The 15,756-nt window shown below is 39.8% G+C and overlaps 1 protein-coding gene across 1 annotated transcript in view; it reads right to left on the reverse strand.

Annotated features, from left to right (window-relative positions):
- Nucleotides 1-3,629: 3,629 nt before the first annotated feature.
- LOC106139673 (cytoplasmic FMR1-interacting protein) overlaps nucleotides 3,630-15,756 on the reverse strand; it is a 28,545-nt gene continuing 16,418 nt past the window's right edge. Inside the window, exons 19-28 of the mRNA XM_060952314.1 lie at nucleotides 15,293-15,492; nucleotides 14,601-14,734; nucleotides 13,491-13,682; nucleotides 11,737-11,861; nucleotides 10,396-10,474; nucleotides 9,364-9,458; nucleotides 8,032-8,204; nucleotides 6,827-6,889; nucleotides 5,500-5,647; nucleotides 3,630-4,526 (exon numbers count right to left, since the gene is read on the reverse strand). Coding sequence (XP_060808297.1) covers nucleotides 4,374-4,526; nucleotides 5,500-5,647; nucleotides 6,827-6,889; nucleotides 8,032-8,204; nucleotides 9,364-9,458; nucleotides 10,396-10,474; nucleotides 11,737-11,861; nucleotides 13,491-13,682; nucleotides 14,601-14,734; nucleotides 15,293-15,492 — 1,362 coding nt within the window. The 3' untranslated portion in view covers nucleotides 3,630-4,373. The remainder of the gene's footprint in view (nucleotides 4,527-5,499; nucleotides 5,648-6,826; nucleotides 6,890-8,031; nucleotides 8,205-9,363; nucleotides 9,459-10,395; nucleotides 10,475-11,736; nucleotides 11,862-13,490; nucleotides 13,683-14,600; nucleotides 14,735-15,292; nucleotides 15,493-15,756) is intronic.

Consider the following 15,756-nt stretch of genomic DNA (forward strand, 5'->3'; position numbering starts at 1 on the left):
CTTCACATACCGAAGTTTTATGCAAAATTTGCAATGTGGTTCTACCGAACTTTATTTTTAATATTGAAACGCATGTATTAGGGATTAGTCACAGAGAAAGGTATAAAATATTATTAGAATCAAACAAAATAGTAAAAATGCGTGACAAAACATTTCATTGTGGTATTTGTGATGTAGTTATTAAAAGTAAGAATGAAATACAACATTTAATGGGGTTTAATCATGTAAGTAGGCTACAAGAAGAAACAGACAAAAATTATGTTCATGATTCTGAAGTTGAATATTCAGATGAAGATGTTGAATATTATGAAAATTTAGGGCACGCAAAATCTCAGTCAACCGCTACTGAAACGACAAAAGATCGTGTGTCTTTTGATAAAAATAATGCTGCAAGTTCTGTTCCTGCAACGGCTCAAACTTTTGACGCTGGAAATACGCAAGATGAGAATTTTCAGACGTCATCTGTCCCAAAATCTGATAATACACAAAGTAATGCGAATATCAAAGAGAAACGTCACTATCATGTTACTGTTACTTCAAATACAGAAGTTTTATGCAAAATTTGCAATGTGGTTTTAACAAACTCTAATGTTAATATCGAAACGCATGTATTAGGAATTAACCACAGGGAAAAATATCAAAGATTGTTAGAATCAAACAAAATAGCAGAAATGAACGATAAGACATATCATTGTGATATTTGTGATGCTGTTATAAGTAGTAAGAATGAAATAGGACATCTAAACGGTTTGAGACATAAAACTAATCTGCGGAATTATTCCGAGGTTCAAAATAAAGTTGGAAATTCAGAAGACGTTGAATATTCAGATGAAGAAGAAGTTGAATATTATGAAAATTTAGGGCACGCAAAATCTCAGTCAACCGCTACTGAAACGACAAAAGATCGTGTGTATTTTGATAAAAATCATGCTGCAAGTTCTGTTCCTGCAACTGCTCAAACTTTAGACGCTGGAAATACGCAAGATGACAATTTTCAGACGTCATCTGTCCCAAAATCTGATAAAACACAAAGTAATACAAATATTAAAGAGAAACGTCACCATCATGTTACTGTTAAATCTAATACAGAAGTTTTATGCAAAATTTGCAATGTGGTTTTAACAAACTCTAATGTTAACATCGAAACGCATGTATTAGGAATTAACCACAGGGAAAAATATAAAATATTGTTAGAATCAAACAAAATAGAAGAAATGAACGATAACACATATCATTGTGATATTTGTGATGCTATTATTAGTTATAAGAATGAAATTCAACATTTGAACGGTTCGAGACATAAAACTAATCTGAGAAATATTTCAGAAGTGAGATGTGAAATTTGTGATATAACTTTACCATCATACGCTTTAGAGCGACATCGTCGGAGTCCCGGTCATTTTTTAAAGAATTTGGAAAGATTCGGTTTTCGTACACTTGGATTTTAAACTTATATTTGGTATTTGCGTATTTAGACAAAGACACTTAAGATTTCGTTGAAATTAAAAGAAAAAAGTGCATACGCACGGTGTAATAAAAACGATCTAGCTGCGTCAGGGATGTCCGGGAAAATACGTTTAATCCATGTTTTCGTCCAAAATCTTGTAAAGTTTTATTTTGTTTTTAAAAAAAATCTGGAGATTTTGTTAAATAAGACTAAGGGATAGCCTTGTAAACTTGGGATTCTCCCTTTAGACGATGGGCTAGCAAACTGTCATTATTTCAATCTTAACTCTATCATTATGCCAAACAGCTGTACGTGGCCTATCAGTATTTTCAAGAATGTTGGCTCTGTATAGCCCGCAATGAATATAAATTGAATTGTGTATGTAAATTTTCTGACGCCATTGAAACAGTAAAATAAAAAGGATTTACCAGATACTAGTTACTAATTGAATACTGCAAAATTGCTTGATTGATTTAAGAATTTGAAGAACCCATGATTTCTATGCTGTGGAAAGTTTTTACCTGACCTATCAGTCTTTTTAAGACTGTTGGCTCTGTCTACCCCGCAAGGGATATAGACGTGACTATATGTATGTATGGAAATTTTTTATCGAAAACCATGTAACAGAAAAGCTTAGTTTGTATTAAAATTAAACCTTTTACTTTAACGTTAACTATAATATGAAAATAAATTACTTATTATATTATTTATGTGCTCAAAACAGGTTTTAGTAATGTTTTCCTGCAATGGAAAAATTATTTCGCAAAGAGGAAGGAGTTACCAGTAATTATTATAGTTTTGTTTATTTTTATTATTTTTTTGTTTTGTCCGAATTTATTAAATAATTGTTAATTTTGAATCTAGTTATAAGTTTCGATCTAAGTAATGAAAATAAAAAAAAATTATTATGTATTTCTCTTTGATTTATCTTATTACTACCTAAGCTAGGTACTTTTAATAAAACATCTAATGATTATGCCATTAATTTATTGAATAAAAAATCTCAATAATGTAGTAAACATTACTTATAATAAAGCTTAAAAAACTAAATTTATGACTTACGGAATACATTTTCAAGTGAACTCGTACTAGCTGTGCCCGCGACTCCGTCCTCGTGGAAAAGTTATTTTGAGAATCACTGAAGCCCCTCAAGATTGAATAATGTTCCCCGTTTTTTTTTCACATTTTCCATTATTTCTTCATTCATAGTAGCAGCGTAATGTAATATAGCCTAAAGCCTTCCTCGATAAATGTTCTATTCAACACAAAATTTTTGCAATTCGATCCAGTAGTTCCTTGGATTAGCGCGTTCAAACAAACAAACTCTTCAGTTATATAATGTTAGTATAGATAAATAGTACAATGCATACAATCAGTTTATTAAAGAAATTTGAAAAAGCAACGGGCACACTGCGTTTTGTTTCCAAACCAACATTATTAGAATATTTCATTTATTATGGACTATAAAGTAAAATTGCATACCAAATAGTAACAATGTTACATAATATTGTAATAGATTATATTTTAAGAATGTAAATATGAAAATGCAGCTTCTTAATTTAAAAATACATTACACAAATCTTAACAATACATTTATACGGATTATATGAAAAAACAATAATTTTAAATTTATCCGAATGTTATATAGTTCATAGTTTTTAATACCATTAAATGCGACGACTTAGTTTAAAATATGAATTATAAATATCAGATTTCATACAAAAAAATTGAAACACAATTCAATTTTTGAAGTCGTTTAAAACTAAATAGTGTCTAATGTTATTATTCTACGTAATTTCGACAACTACCTTAATGACGTTTGCATACACGTCATTGTTTGCGTCAACTGTCAAAATTGACAAGATTCAGTTTTACTTCTGAATTTAATGTTAATGTCAAGTCTAAGAGAAAGGCGATTAAACTTGGGATTCCTCTTGTAGGCGATTGGCTAGCAACCTGTCACTATTTGTATCTCAATTCCATCATTAAGCCATACAGCTGAACGTGGCCTTTCAGTCTGTCTCTGTCACCGGCAGGGGGTAAAGACGTGATAACATATACATATATATATATCAAAGATTTTATCTAAAAGAAATAAACTTACGTAATCACTGCACTCTCTGCTTTCACTTATTATAACAGATATATATATATATATATATATGTATATATATATATATATATATATATAGTTTTAAGTTTATTTCTTTTAGATGAAATCTTTGAAACACACAAGTACATGACACAGCTGATGACAGAAGAGAATGAACAGTAGCTCTTATTTTGAATCAACTCGACACAATATACAATGGGCAGGGTGTTCGTTATTGATATTAAACTCATGAAGGTTTGACAATGTCACATACAAAAGTGGTAATACTGTGTGTATTCTTCTCTTCATGTTGTCATGTGAAAGATGTAGTGACAAGAATATAAAAGGCTACGTTAAGATGGTTCGGTCATGTGGAGAGGATGAATGAAAGCAGGTTGACTAAGCAGATATACAAGGAGAGTGTGGAGGGAAAGGTCAGAATTGGAAGACCTAGACGAACGTATCTTGATCAAATTAAGGACGTCCCGGCAAAGGGTCAGGTCAAGAGTACCCGAAACTGCCTAACTTGCATGAAGAGAATTATCAATGTGGACGAAGTGAAGGAAATATGCAGAGATCGTGGCAAGTGGAAAGATGTAGTCTCCGCTTACCCCACCGGGAAAGAGACGTGATTTTATGTTATACATACATAACATCACGCCTCTTTCCCGGAGGGGTAGGCAGAGACTACCTCTTCATTCTTCATACCTTCTTCCACATTCATAACTCTCTTCATGCAAGTATTTAAGGATTTTATGTTATCGTTATGCTTCTCTTTGCCAATGTAGTTCCGTGACGTGGATTTCCGTAGAGTTCAGTTAAACCCCCGGCGGCTCAGTGGTTAGGCGCGCAGGGCGGCGGGAAGCAGCGCACGTGTTCGACGCCCGCGCGCTCGTCGTCGGCGGCGAGGTGGCGCGCCAGGACGCCGAAGATCTGAGAGTTCAGCACTTGGAACCGACGGATACGGTCCACCATGCTTTTCAGTGGCTGGAACAATTATTACATACACACATATCGTCACGTCTATATCCCTTGCGGGGTAGACAGGGCCAACAGTCTTGAAAAGACTGAATGGCCACGTTCAGCTGTTTGGCTTAATGATAGAATTGAGATTCAAAAAGTGGCAGGTTGCTAGCCCACCGCCTAAAAAAGAATCCCAAGTTTGTTAGCCTATCCTTTAGTCGCCTTTTACGACATCCATTGGAAAGAGATGGAGTGGTCCTATTCTTTTTTGTATTTGTGCCGGGAACCACACGGACACAATAATTATTAATTTATTATTATTTTTTTTAGACACAATTTTTTCCGATTGATCTGAGTTCTATATAAGTACAAGCTGTCCCGGCAAACGTTTTTCCATATAAATATTTTTTAAGTAATTTATAGTTAAAAAAAAAATGTATTAAGGGTGGACAGCCCTTATCACTGAGTGGTATGAAAAATAGATGTTGGTCGATTCTCAGACCTACTCAATATGCTCACAAAATTTCATGAGAATCGGTCAAGCCGTTTATAAGGAGTACGGGAACAAACATTGTGATACGGAATTTTATATATAAGATTAATTTTATTTTTTTAGACGTATGACTTTTTCTGATTGTTCTGAGATTTATATAAGTATTTATTTTAAAATATTGTATCGTTGAGTTAGTATTTCGTAACACAAGTCTGGAACTCACTTTGAGGCACACTCAGTCTATCTAATTTGTCCCGTACATTTATAAATTTATTAAGAAAATAAAACGTAACATTGCTGTTCAAATCAATGTCCAAGCAAGCAGATTTTTGGCTTGATGCGAGAATTGAGATTCAAATAATGACAGGTCGCTAGCCCATCGGCTAAGAGAAGAATCCCAATCCCTTAATCGCCTTTTACTGACATCCACGGAAACGAGATTGAGTGGTCCTATCCTATTTTTTTTTATTGGTACCTTTAACCACACGGCACTCGAATACTCACGATTCCTTTGACGTTCTCATTCTTGCCGTCCACCCGCTGCACCCTCAGGATATGGTAGCAGTAGTCCAGGGCTTCGAACCTGCGCTGTTGGCCGAGCAGAGCGATGATAGTGCACCCCGCCCAATGGAGGCCCTCGCCGAATAGCTCCCTGCGCGATATGACACAACATAATTGTAGGCCTAACCTTCTTTATGTGCGCCGTAGCAACGGTTGCTATGGTTTGTTTAGTTAGGAAAAAATGTCAGGTATAATTTTTACATACATACATACATACATATAATCACGTCTATATCCCTTGCGGGGTAGACAGAGCCAACAGTCTTGTAAAGACTGATAGGCCACGTTCAGCTGTTTGGCTTTAGGATAGAATTGAGATTAAAATAGTGACAGGTTGCTAGCCCATCGCCTAAAAAATAATCTCAAGTATATAAGCCTATCCCTTAGTCGCCTTTTACGACATCCATGGGAAAGAGATGGAGTGGTCCCATTCTTTTTTGTATTGGTGCCGGGAACCACACGGCATATAATTTTTATTGTCAAATATTTTCATTTTATTTCCATAATACTATAGTATTATAAAGCAGAAGAGTTTAGTTCGAACGCGCTAGTCTCAGGAACTACTGGTCTGAATTGAAAAATTCTCTTTGCGTTGAATAGACCATTTATCGAGGAGGGCTTTAGGCTATATAACATCACACTGCAACTATTAGGAGCGAAGAAATAATGGAAAATGTGAAAAAAAAACCGCGGGAAATTATTTATCCTTGAGGGCTTCAATGATGCCCAAAATAACTATTCCACGCGGCACAGCTAGTAATGATAATAAATTGAGAGCATCGGTAAAGTGCCCGGTTGAAATGCGTGAGACACAGGTTCGAATCCCACTCCGCCCATGTACCAATGTCAAGTTTTCGAAGTTACGTACATTAGTTTGAATACTAACCGATGCTCTTACGGTGAGGGAAAACATTGTGAGGAAACCCCGGCACATTCAGACAACTGGATGTGTGACCATGATCGATCCTATACGGGTTAGGTTTACCTGCAAAGGTTACGGAGGTCAGACGGGAGTCGCTTCGTGTAAACACCTGACTCACCCAATACAGGATCCATGGTCCCATGCATATCCCATAGTGGTATGAATGCAATCGGGACTAAAGCCAGGAGTAAGAATACAGTTTACATACATAAGGTCACGTCTATATCCCTTGCGGGGTAGACAGAGCCAACAGTCTTGTAAAGACTGATAGGCCACGTTCAGCTATTTAGCTTAATGATAGAATTGAGATTTAAAGTTTGAATAAGTAAAAAAAAATTAAGAACTCACTCGACAGTGAATTGTGTATCACCAACAGGAATGCAGTAGAGGAACTGAAGCGCCGACCACAATCTGGAGACAGGAATAAAATTATACATACATCACGTCTATATCCCTTGCGGGGTAGACAGAGCCAACGGTCGTGAAAAGACCGATGGGCCACGTTCAGCTGTTTGGCTTTATGATAGAATTGAGATCCAAATAGTGACAGGTTGCAAGACGCTCGCCTAAAAGAAGAATCACAAATTTGTTAACCTATCCCTTAGTCACTTTTAACGACATCCATGGGAATAAGACGGGAGTGGTCCTATTCTTTTTCTTTTATTGATGCCGGGTACCACGCGGCAATTAAAATTATTGAGGTTACTTTTATAGGTACATATTTCTAATAAGACGTTATCTTGTAAAACACAGTTCAAATTTAACAGCAGTACAGTTTTAGTACACTAATTTGAAATGCATTTGGTTTTAATGCTTATGTTTTTGTGAGGTAAGTTAACATTGATTTGTAGCGGGAGTAATAATTAGGATTCGATCGCCAAAAGGGGTAGATATTCCTGTAGCTGCTGTGACGCCTGGGGTACCGCGCGACACACGATGTTGTGTACAAACGCTCAAATTAGTGAAATCTTTGCTAGTGCGATTTAGACTTTCCGCTGTTATTGACTGAAAGCATCGCGTGATTGGCTGTTGTCACTATAGAGCCATTAAGCCAAACAGCTGAACGTGGCCTATCAGTATTTTCAAGACTGTTGGCTCTGTCTACCCCGCAAGGGATTTAGACGTGATTATATGTTCGTATGTATGTCTGTCTGCACGTATGAATGTCTGTATGTATGTCTGTCTGTCTGTCTGTATGTATGCCTGTATGTCTGTCTGTATGAATGTCTGTATGCATGTATGTTTGTCTGTATGTATGTATGTATGTCTGTCTGTATGTCCGTATGTATGTCTCTCTGTATGTATGTATGTGTCTCTCTGTCCGTCTGTCTGTCTGTATGTATCTCTGTATGTCTGTAACTCTGTATGTATGTATGTATATCCGTATGAATGTCTCTCTGTATGTATGTATGTATGTCTGTCTGTATGTCCGTATGTATGTCTCTCTGTATGTATGTATGTGTCTCTCTGTCTGTCTGTCTGTATGTATCTCTGTATGTATTTCTGTCTGTCTGTATGCCCGTATGTATGTATGTCTACACGCGGCCCGTCACCTGTGGAACTCGCCGGTGTCGTCGGCGGGCGCGTGGTGCGCGGCGGCGGGCGCGGGCCAGGCGGGCGCGGCGAGGCACGCGCGCAGCCGCCGCAGCACCACCGAGAACAGCGACAGCCCGCAGCACAGCCGCTCGCGGGTCAGCAGGTCGCCCTCGCGCGACAGCTGGCTTTGCTGCGGTCAGGTTATAGGTGTAGTGTGCAGGGATCGTGGCGAGTGGAGAGAGGTGGTCTCTGTCTAACACTCCGGGTAAAGAGACGTGATTTTATGTATGTATGTACATATGTATGTATGTAGGTTACACGTGGGCTGTCAAGATCTAGATGTCAGCAGAGCCGCTCGCGGGACAGCTGGCTTTGCTGCGGTCAGGTTATAGGTGTAGTGTGCAGGGATCGTGGCGAGTGGAGGGAGGTGGTCTCTGCCCAACACTCCGGGCGTGATTTCATGTATGTATGTATTTATACAGTATGTAGACGACTAAGGGATAGGCTTACAAACTTCGGCGATTCTTTTTAAGCGATGGGGTCTAGCAACCTGTCGCTATTTGAATCTCAATTCTATCATTAAGCCAAATAGCTGTACGTGGCCATTCAGTCTTTTCAAGACTGTTGGCTCTGTCTGGAGTAGACGAAGCAGCCCCCTTCAGACAGAAGGAAGCCACCGCCCTCCGAACTGCTGACAGCCCACGTGTAACCTACATACATACATATGGTCACGTCTATATCCCTTGCGGAGTAGACAGAGCCAACGATAGGCCACATTCAGCTGTTTGGCATAATGATAGAATTAGGATTCAAATAGTGACAGGTTGCTAGCCTGTCGTCTAAAAGAAGAATCTCAAGTTTATAAGCATATCCCTTAGTCGCCTTTTACGACATCCAAGAGGAAAGAAATGGAGTGGTCATATTTTATTTCAATTGGCGTCGGGAAGCACTCGGCAGACTTAGGCTTATAATAACAATATACATATACTCGAATAATGACGAGGCAGTATGTTTTTGACCTTAGCCTGTACCACGTGGAACGATTCTGAACAAACAAAAATAGAATAGAAATAGAAATTGGATACAAGCTATCACTTATTGACGTCACATCACTTGAATCTAATTATAACTACTACCGCTTCCAAAGCGCATGTGCAGAAGAAGCGGCGGTACAAACTACACTGCAGCATTTTCATCGGACGTCAATATACAAATATAGATCTCTTAAATCTAAATCATGGACGAATGCACATTGTCTTCATTAAAAAACATGAATGAATGTAGAACTAAAAAACTAAAAAAAAGAGCTACTAAATCTGAAACTGACATGACAAATAATTAACACTCACTTTGGCAGTGCCATACTTGTCCACGTTTTGGACTATTTGAAGCGCCGCGTATTTGGCCTCGAGGCGTTTCTGCTTTGTTTCCGGTTTTTCGCCCTCTGAAAAAAAAAAGGGAAAATAGGTTGAAATATATATAATAAGCAGAGATCGTGATAGGTAGATTGATTTTATGTAATTGCATCATGAATTACCATAAAAAGCATAACATGGATAAGCCGTTTTACGGGATTCCATTTCAGTACTTACACTTACAGTAAACTACATTGTCCGCGGGTAACATAGGGACTACAATTTACGTGAACGAAGTCGGGGGAAAACAGCTACCACTAATATATTCTTCATCCCACTTGTAAAAATTCCGGAAAAAATCTTAATAATTTACAAATCCCGCAATCTCGGAGGCATGTCCATATTAATATATACGTTTCAGTTCATTGACCTCAATTCAATCTACCTATTCCGATCACTGATAATGAGTGAGTGAGTGAGTGAGTGTGTAAATTGACATAAGAAAATTACAATAATTATAGACTGTAAATTATAATAATCACTGACTGAAATGAATATATCGTTACTGTCTGATTTATGTAATAATTTATTGTATTGATTAATTTATTTGATAATGTTAATAATGTAAATTCATAAGACTATATTATGCATGCCAACTGCGGCTGAATGTTAAGTGCTTTAAACAAATGTAACAACTGTATTTTAAAGACTCATTCAATGCATAATAAATCATTCATTCATTCATTCATAATAATGACGGACAACGCACAGGTCAAACGGCAGGCTTCTGGAGAGGAGCCCGGGGTACGCTTTTGACCATGGATCCTGGATTTGGTGTGTCTTATTGGTGAGGATGTTACTTAGCGTACCTCTTAACAGCATGGAAGAACATCTTGAGAATACCCACTAAACCCTGGCCTTTTTCAATTCAGAATCGTGGTCAAAGGCCCACTCCAGGCTCGTCTCCAGAGTGACGAAAACGCCATCAGAACTTACAAAAAGAGAAGTAAGAATATAGATTGTTACCAGCAGTGAACGGCCGGGGCAGAATGTTCTGGAATGGAGCGGCGTGTAGCAAGTCAGTCACCTCCTCCTGACTTAATGCCTGCCCAAAAATATATATTGATTTACAAATTTATGTAGTCAGAAAACATCGTGACTGATAATCACAAGAAACAAAATTACATAGGTTCTGCTTATTTCAAAAGAAATATCTTCCAGCAGACCCGATATATAAATTTGGTTGATTTTCAAATATTCCATTATTACTTTAAATTGTGACCAACAGGAACCCTGTTGTACCTATATTGTACCTATTGTACCTATATATAAGGAGTACCTAACTGTACAACTGATATACATACATACATAAATTATATCCTTGCGGGGTAGATAGAGCCAACAGTATCGAGAAGACCAATAGGCCACGTTCAGCTGTTTGGCTTAATGATCGAATTCAGATTCAAATTGTGACAGGTTGCTAGCCCATCGTCTAAAAGAAGAATCTCAATTTTATAAGCCTAGCCCTTAGTCGCCTTTTACGATATCCATGGGGAATTCGATGAAGATGGTCTCTATTGTTTGTCTACTGGTGCCGGGAACCACACGGCACCGTCTTTTGATTTGATTGGTATATTGAGTAACATGAATAGTAACATGAATAAAAATAAAACGACCTTATTACAAGTACATAAAACACAAAATCCAAAAACTAGTAGTACAATAGCCTACAGTTCAGTTCGCGGGTCCAAATAGCGCGCTCCGATTGGCTCAACCGCTTGAATATTCGCGCCATACGCAAAATTTTACATCAGCGCCGCGTAGTGTAGTATAAGACGTAGTTATAAGTATATAATTGATGTGTGTTGGGATACCTATAAACATCAATTATATACTTATAACTACGTCTTATACTACACTAGCGACCCGCCCCGGCTTCGCACGGGTGCAAAATTCGGAAAAAATTATACATAAAAACCTTCCTCTTGAATCACTCTACCTGTTACAAAAAACCGCATCAAAATCCGTTGCGTAATTTAAAAGATTTAAGCGTACAGACAAACAGACTAAAATAGCGACTTTGTTTTATACTATGTAGTGATGTAATGACTACATTTATTTATCTTGCTCTGCGCCAACGCCAATCTCCTGTTTGATTTCCTTCCACCCAAAGGTTGACTGGAAGAGATTGCTTTAGCGATAAGTCCGCCTTTGTACCATATATGTCTGCTTTGTGTTGTTTTGTATGTTTTACTCTTATGGTGCAATAAAGAGTTTTATCTATCTATCTATCTATCTACAACTACGTCTTATACTACACTACAGTCGGCACATCAATGTTACTTATAAAAGTGGTCATGACCTCACCTGCTCGATCAGCATACAGAACAGTATAATGTTCCCCAATTCCCGGAACGAGTGGAACAGCTCAGTTCTGGCGTCGGGATACTGCACTATGTCGGTCAGTTGCGCGTGGTAGTACCCGAGGACGCCTGCCGAATAGTTTTAATATATTAAATTAATATTTGACGGCCTCTGTGGCGCAGCGGTAGTACGCTTGTCTGTGACACCGGAGGTCCCGGGTTCGAATACCGGCCAGGGCATGATGGGAAAAAAACTTTTTCTGGTTCTCCTGGGTCTTGGATGTTTATCTATATAAGTATTTATTATAAAATATAGTATCGTTGAGTTAGTATCTCGTAACACAAGTCTCGAACTTACTTACTTCGAGGCTAACTCAATCTGTGTAATTTGTCCTGCATATATTTATTTATTTCTTACGAGACTCTTTCATTATTCTCCTCCCATCGTTCTAGAACACTCCTGAGCCGACCTCCTACTACTGCTTTGAGTACTATCATGTTATGGCCGGTGAATCATGTGAGGGGTGCGCTGTTCATGCATTTTCACTCTTAAAACGCACACTTTCTTAAAAGCTAGTCCTTCTAAGACCAACAACCTGACATTTCACCAATGCTGCAGACTTTCGCTCCATCCATTCTCCAGTCCAGCCCAGCTAATCCTATCATCACCCACACTCCACTGACCTGGCGAGCCATAATCGTATCTGGGCAGCTTGCAGTGCCTACCTCGTCCTCCCAAGACATTTTCAACAATTCTTTCCACCCATTCTCTATTCCAGACCAGCTAATCCCATCATCACCCACACTCCACTGACCTGGCGAACCATAATCATATCTGGGCAGCTTGCAGTGCCTGCCTCGTCCTCCCAAGACATATTCAACAATTCTCTCCATCCATTCTCCATTCCAGACCAGCATATATCCCATCATCACCCACACGCCACTGACCTGGCGATCCATAATCGTATCTGGGCAGCTTGCAGTGCCTACCTCGTCCTCCTAAGACATTTTCAACAATTCGCTCCATCCATTCTCCAGCCAAGCCCAGCCTATATCCTATCCTAGCCTATGATAACCCAGCAGCCACTGACCTGGCGATCCATAATCGTATCTGGGCAGCTTGCAGTGCCTGCCTCGTCCTCCTAAGACATTTTCAACAATTCGCTCCATCCATTCTCCAGTCTAGACCAGCTAATCCCATCATCACCCACACTCCACTGACCTGGCGATCCATAATCGTATCTGGGCAGCTTGCAGTGCCTGCCACGAGGCAAGGCGAGGAAGACGACTTCCCAAGACATTTTCAACAATTCGCTGCACCCATTCTCCTATCTATGATAACCCAGAAGCCACTGACCTGGCGAACCATAATCGTATCTGGGCAGCTTGCAGTGCCTGCCTCGTCCTCCTAAGACATTTTCAACAATTCGCTCCATCCATTCTCCAGTCTAGACCAGCTAATCCCATCATCACCCACACTCCACTGACCTGGCGATCCATAATCGTATCTGGGCAGCTTGCAGTGCCTGCCACGAGGCAAGGCGAGGAAGACGACTTCCCAAGACATTTTCAACAATTCGCTGCACCCATTCTCCTATCTATGATAACCCAGAAGCCACTGACCTGGCGAACCATAATCGTATCTGGGCAGCTTGCAGTGCCTGCCACGAGGCAAGGCGAGGAAGACGACTTCCCAAGACATTTTCAACAATTCGCTGCACCCATTCTCCTATCTATGATAACCCAGAAGCCACTGACCTGGCGAACCATAATCGTATCTGGGCAGCTTGCAGTGGCGGGGCATGGCGGCGTGCAGCGCGCGCGTGAACTGCGCCAGCGAGCCGTGCAGCAGGCCGCGCGCCACGTCCAGCAGCTCGGCCGCCACCACCGCCACGCCCTGGTAGCCCAGCAGCCGCACCAGCGCGTGCAGGTGCTGCGGGCCCACGAACCCTGCCCGGGGGTAGAAAGGTACGTGGATTGTGATTCATTATTATGGGACAGTACCGTGTGGTTCCCAGAACTGCAGGTGCTGCGGGCCCACGAACCCTGCGAGGGGGGGTACCGAGGTACGTGGTCATATTCTGATTGCGATTCGTTAGTGTGGGACAGTGCCGTGTGGTTCCCGGAACTTACATACATATATACCATCACGCCTATCTGGTCGGGGATAGAGATACGTAGTTACATTCTGAGTGTGATTCATTTTTATGGGACAGTGCCGTGTGGTTCCCGGAACTGCTGGTGCTGCGAGCCGACGAACCCTTGGCCGGGGGATAGAAAGATACGTAGATTGTGATTCATTATTATGGGACAGCGCCGTGCGTGTGTGGTTCCCGGCTCCATTAGATAAAAGAATAAGACTTTACTCTCATTCCCGTGAATGTCGTAAAAGGTGACTAAGGGATAGGATTGTAAACTTGGATTTCTTCTTTTAAGCGATGAGCTAGCAACATGTCACTATTTGAATCCGAATTCTATCATTAAGCCAAACAGCTGACCGTGGCGTATCAAATCTTTTCAAGACTGTTGGCTCTGTCTTCCCCGCAAGGGATATAGACGTACGGCTCAAAGAATTTCGGTGGAATTTTAAATATTATATTGGTTTAGAAACCCTACAATGCGCATAGGCACTTTATATTACACATTCGTCGATTTAGATTTAAGAAATCTATATATTGACGTCCGGTGAAAATGCTGCAGTATTGTTTGTTCCGCCGCTTCTTCTACACATGCGCTCAAGCAGTAGTTATAATTAGATTTAAGCGATGTGACGTCAATAAGAGATACCTTGTATCCAATTTTGAAAATAAATCTATTCTATTCTATATTAACATAACTAAAACATGGTCCTTCGAGCCGGACACTCACCAGCGTACTGGGCGTACTGCGTGCTGTAAGCGAGCGTCAGCTGCTTGGAGCCCCACAGCAAAGCGTGTCCCGACTGTTGCGCTCGCTCGCGGGAAACCCCCGCCGCGAACTGGATGCCGCGACACTTTACAAATCTGTCGGCAATTTTTATATTTTCATTTAAATTGTTAAGACATTTGCCCGGCAGTGTGATGAATTAAGGTAACGATTATGCGTGATTGGTCCAATTCTCATTTTATTCCAATCATCACCTTGTTGCGTGCCGTGTGGTTCCCGGCACAAATTAAAAAAAAAAACAATTACACCATCATCCGTCTCATTCCCATGGATGTCGTAAAAGGCGACTATGGGATAGACATATAAACATGTGATTATTCTTTTAGGCGATGGGCTAGCAACCTGTCAGTATTTGAATCTCAGTTCCATCATTATGCCAAATAGCTGAACGTGGCCATTCAGTCTTTTCAAGACTGTTGGCCTTATCTACCCAGCAAGAGATATAGACGTGATTATATGTATGTATGTATCACCTTATTCACATAAAGTTACTAAACATAAATGAACGATGGGACAATGGGTAAAACTACTTATAAATAGACCCGAAAAAAAAAATTAAATTAAATCTATTCTATTCAAGTGCTGAGAACGAAACAGAGACTAAAAAGCCTAAAGTAGAAACATCAAATCCACACCTGTCAGTAGCGGCGTTGTAGCAGTAATTGGGTAGGAAGTCGTAATTCAGCTCCCAGAATACGTGTAACGCTATCCTGCCGTAGGGGGCGAGCACGCCGTGGTCTGACTCCCGCAAGATGGCGTCGAACTCGTCCAGGGTCAGGTAACGGCTGAGCAGTTTGTGACACAGCCGGTTGACGGCTATAAGACCCTCAAGTTCCTGGTGAAAGAGAAATGAAAAAAATAGTTTGTTTGTTTGTAATATCTTTATTGCATAGAAATTTACACAGTAACCAGAAAATAGTACAAAGTTTTATAAAATAAACAAATAATATTTTTTTTTCGATTATCACATCAAGAAAATAGTGCCAAAACGATTTAAATACTATATATTTACTAAGTGTTTAGTTCTCCATTGTGTTATTACACGTACTTATTTAGTTATTATTTGTTATAATGGAATCTATACTTAATTTACAGAAAA

The sequence above is a fragment of the Amyelois transitella genome, chromosome 28 (assembly GCF_032362555.1).
Source record: "Amyelois transitella isolate CPQ chromosome 28, ilAmyTran1.1, whole genome shotgun sequence".
In the NCBI taxonomy this organism is placed as follows: domain Eukaryota; kingdom Metazoa; phylum Arthropoda; class Insecta; order Lepidoptera; family Pyralidae; genus Amyelois; species Amyelois transitella.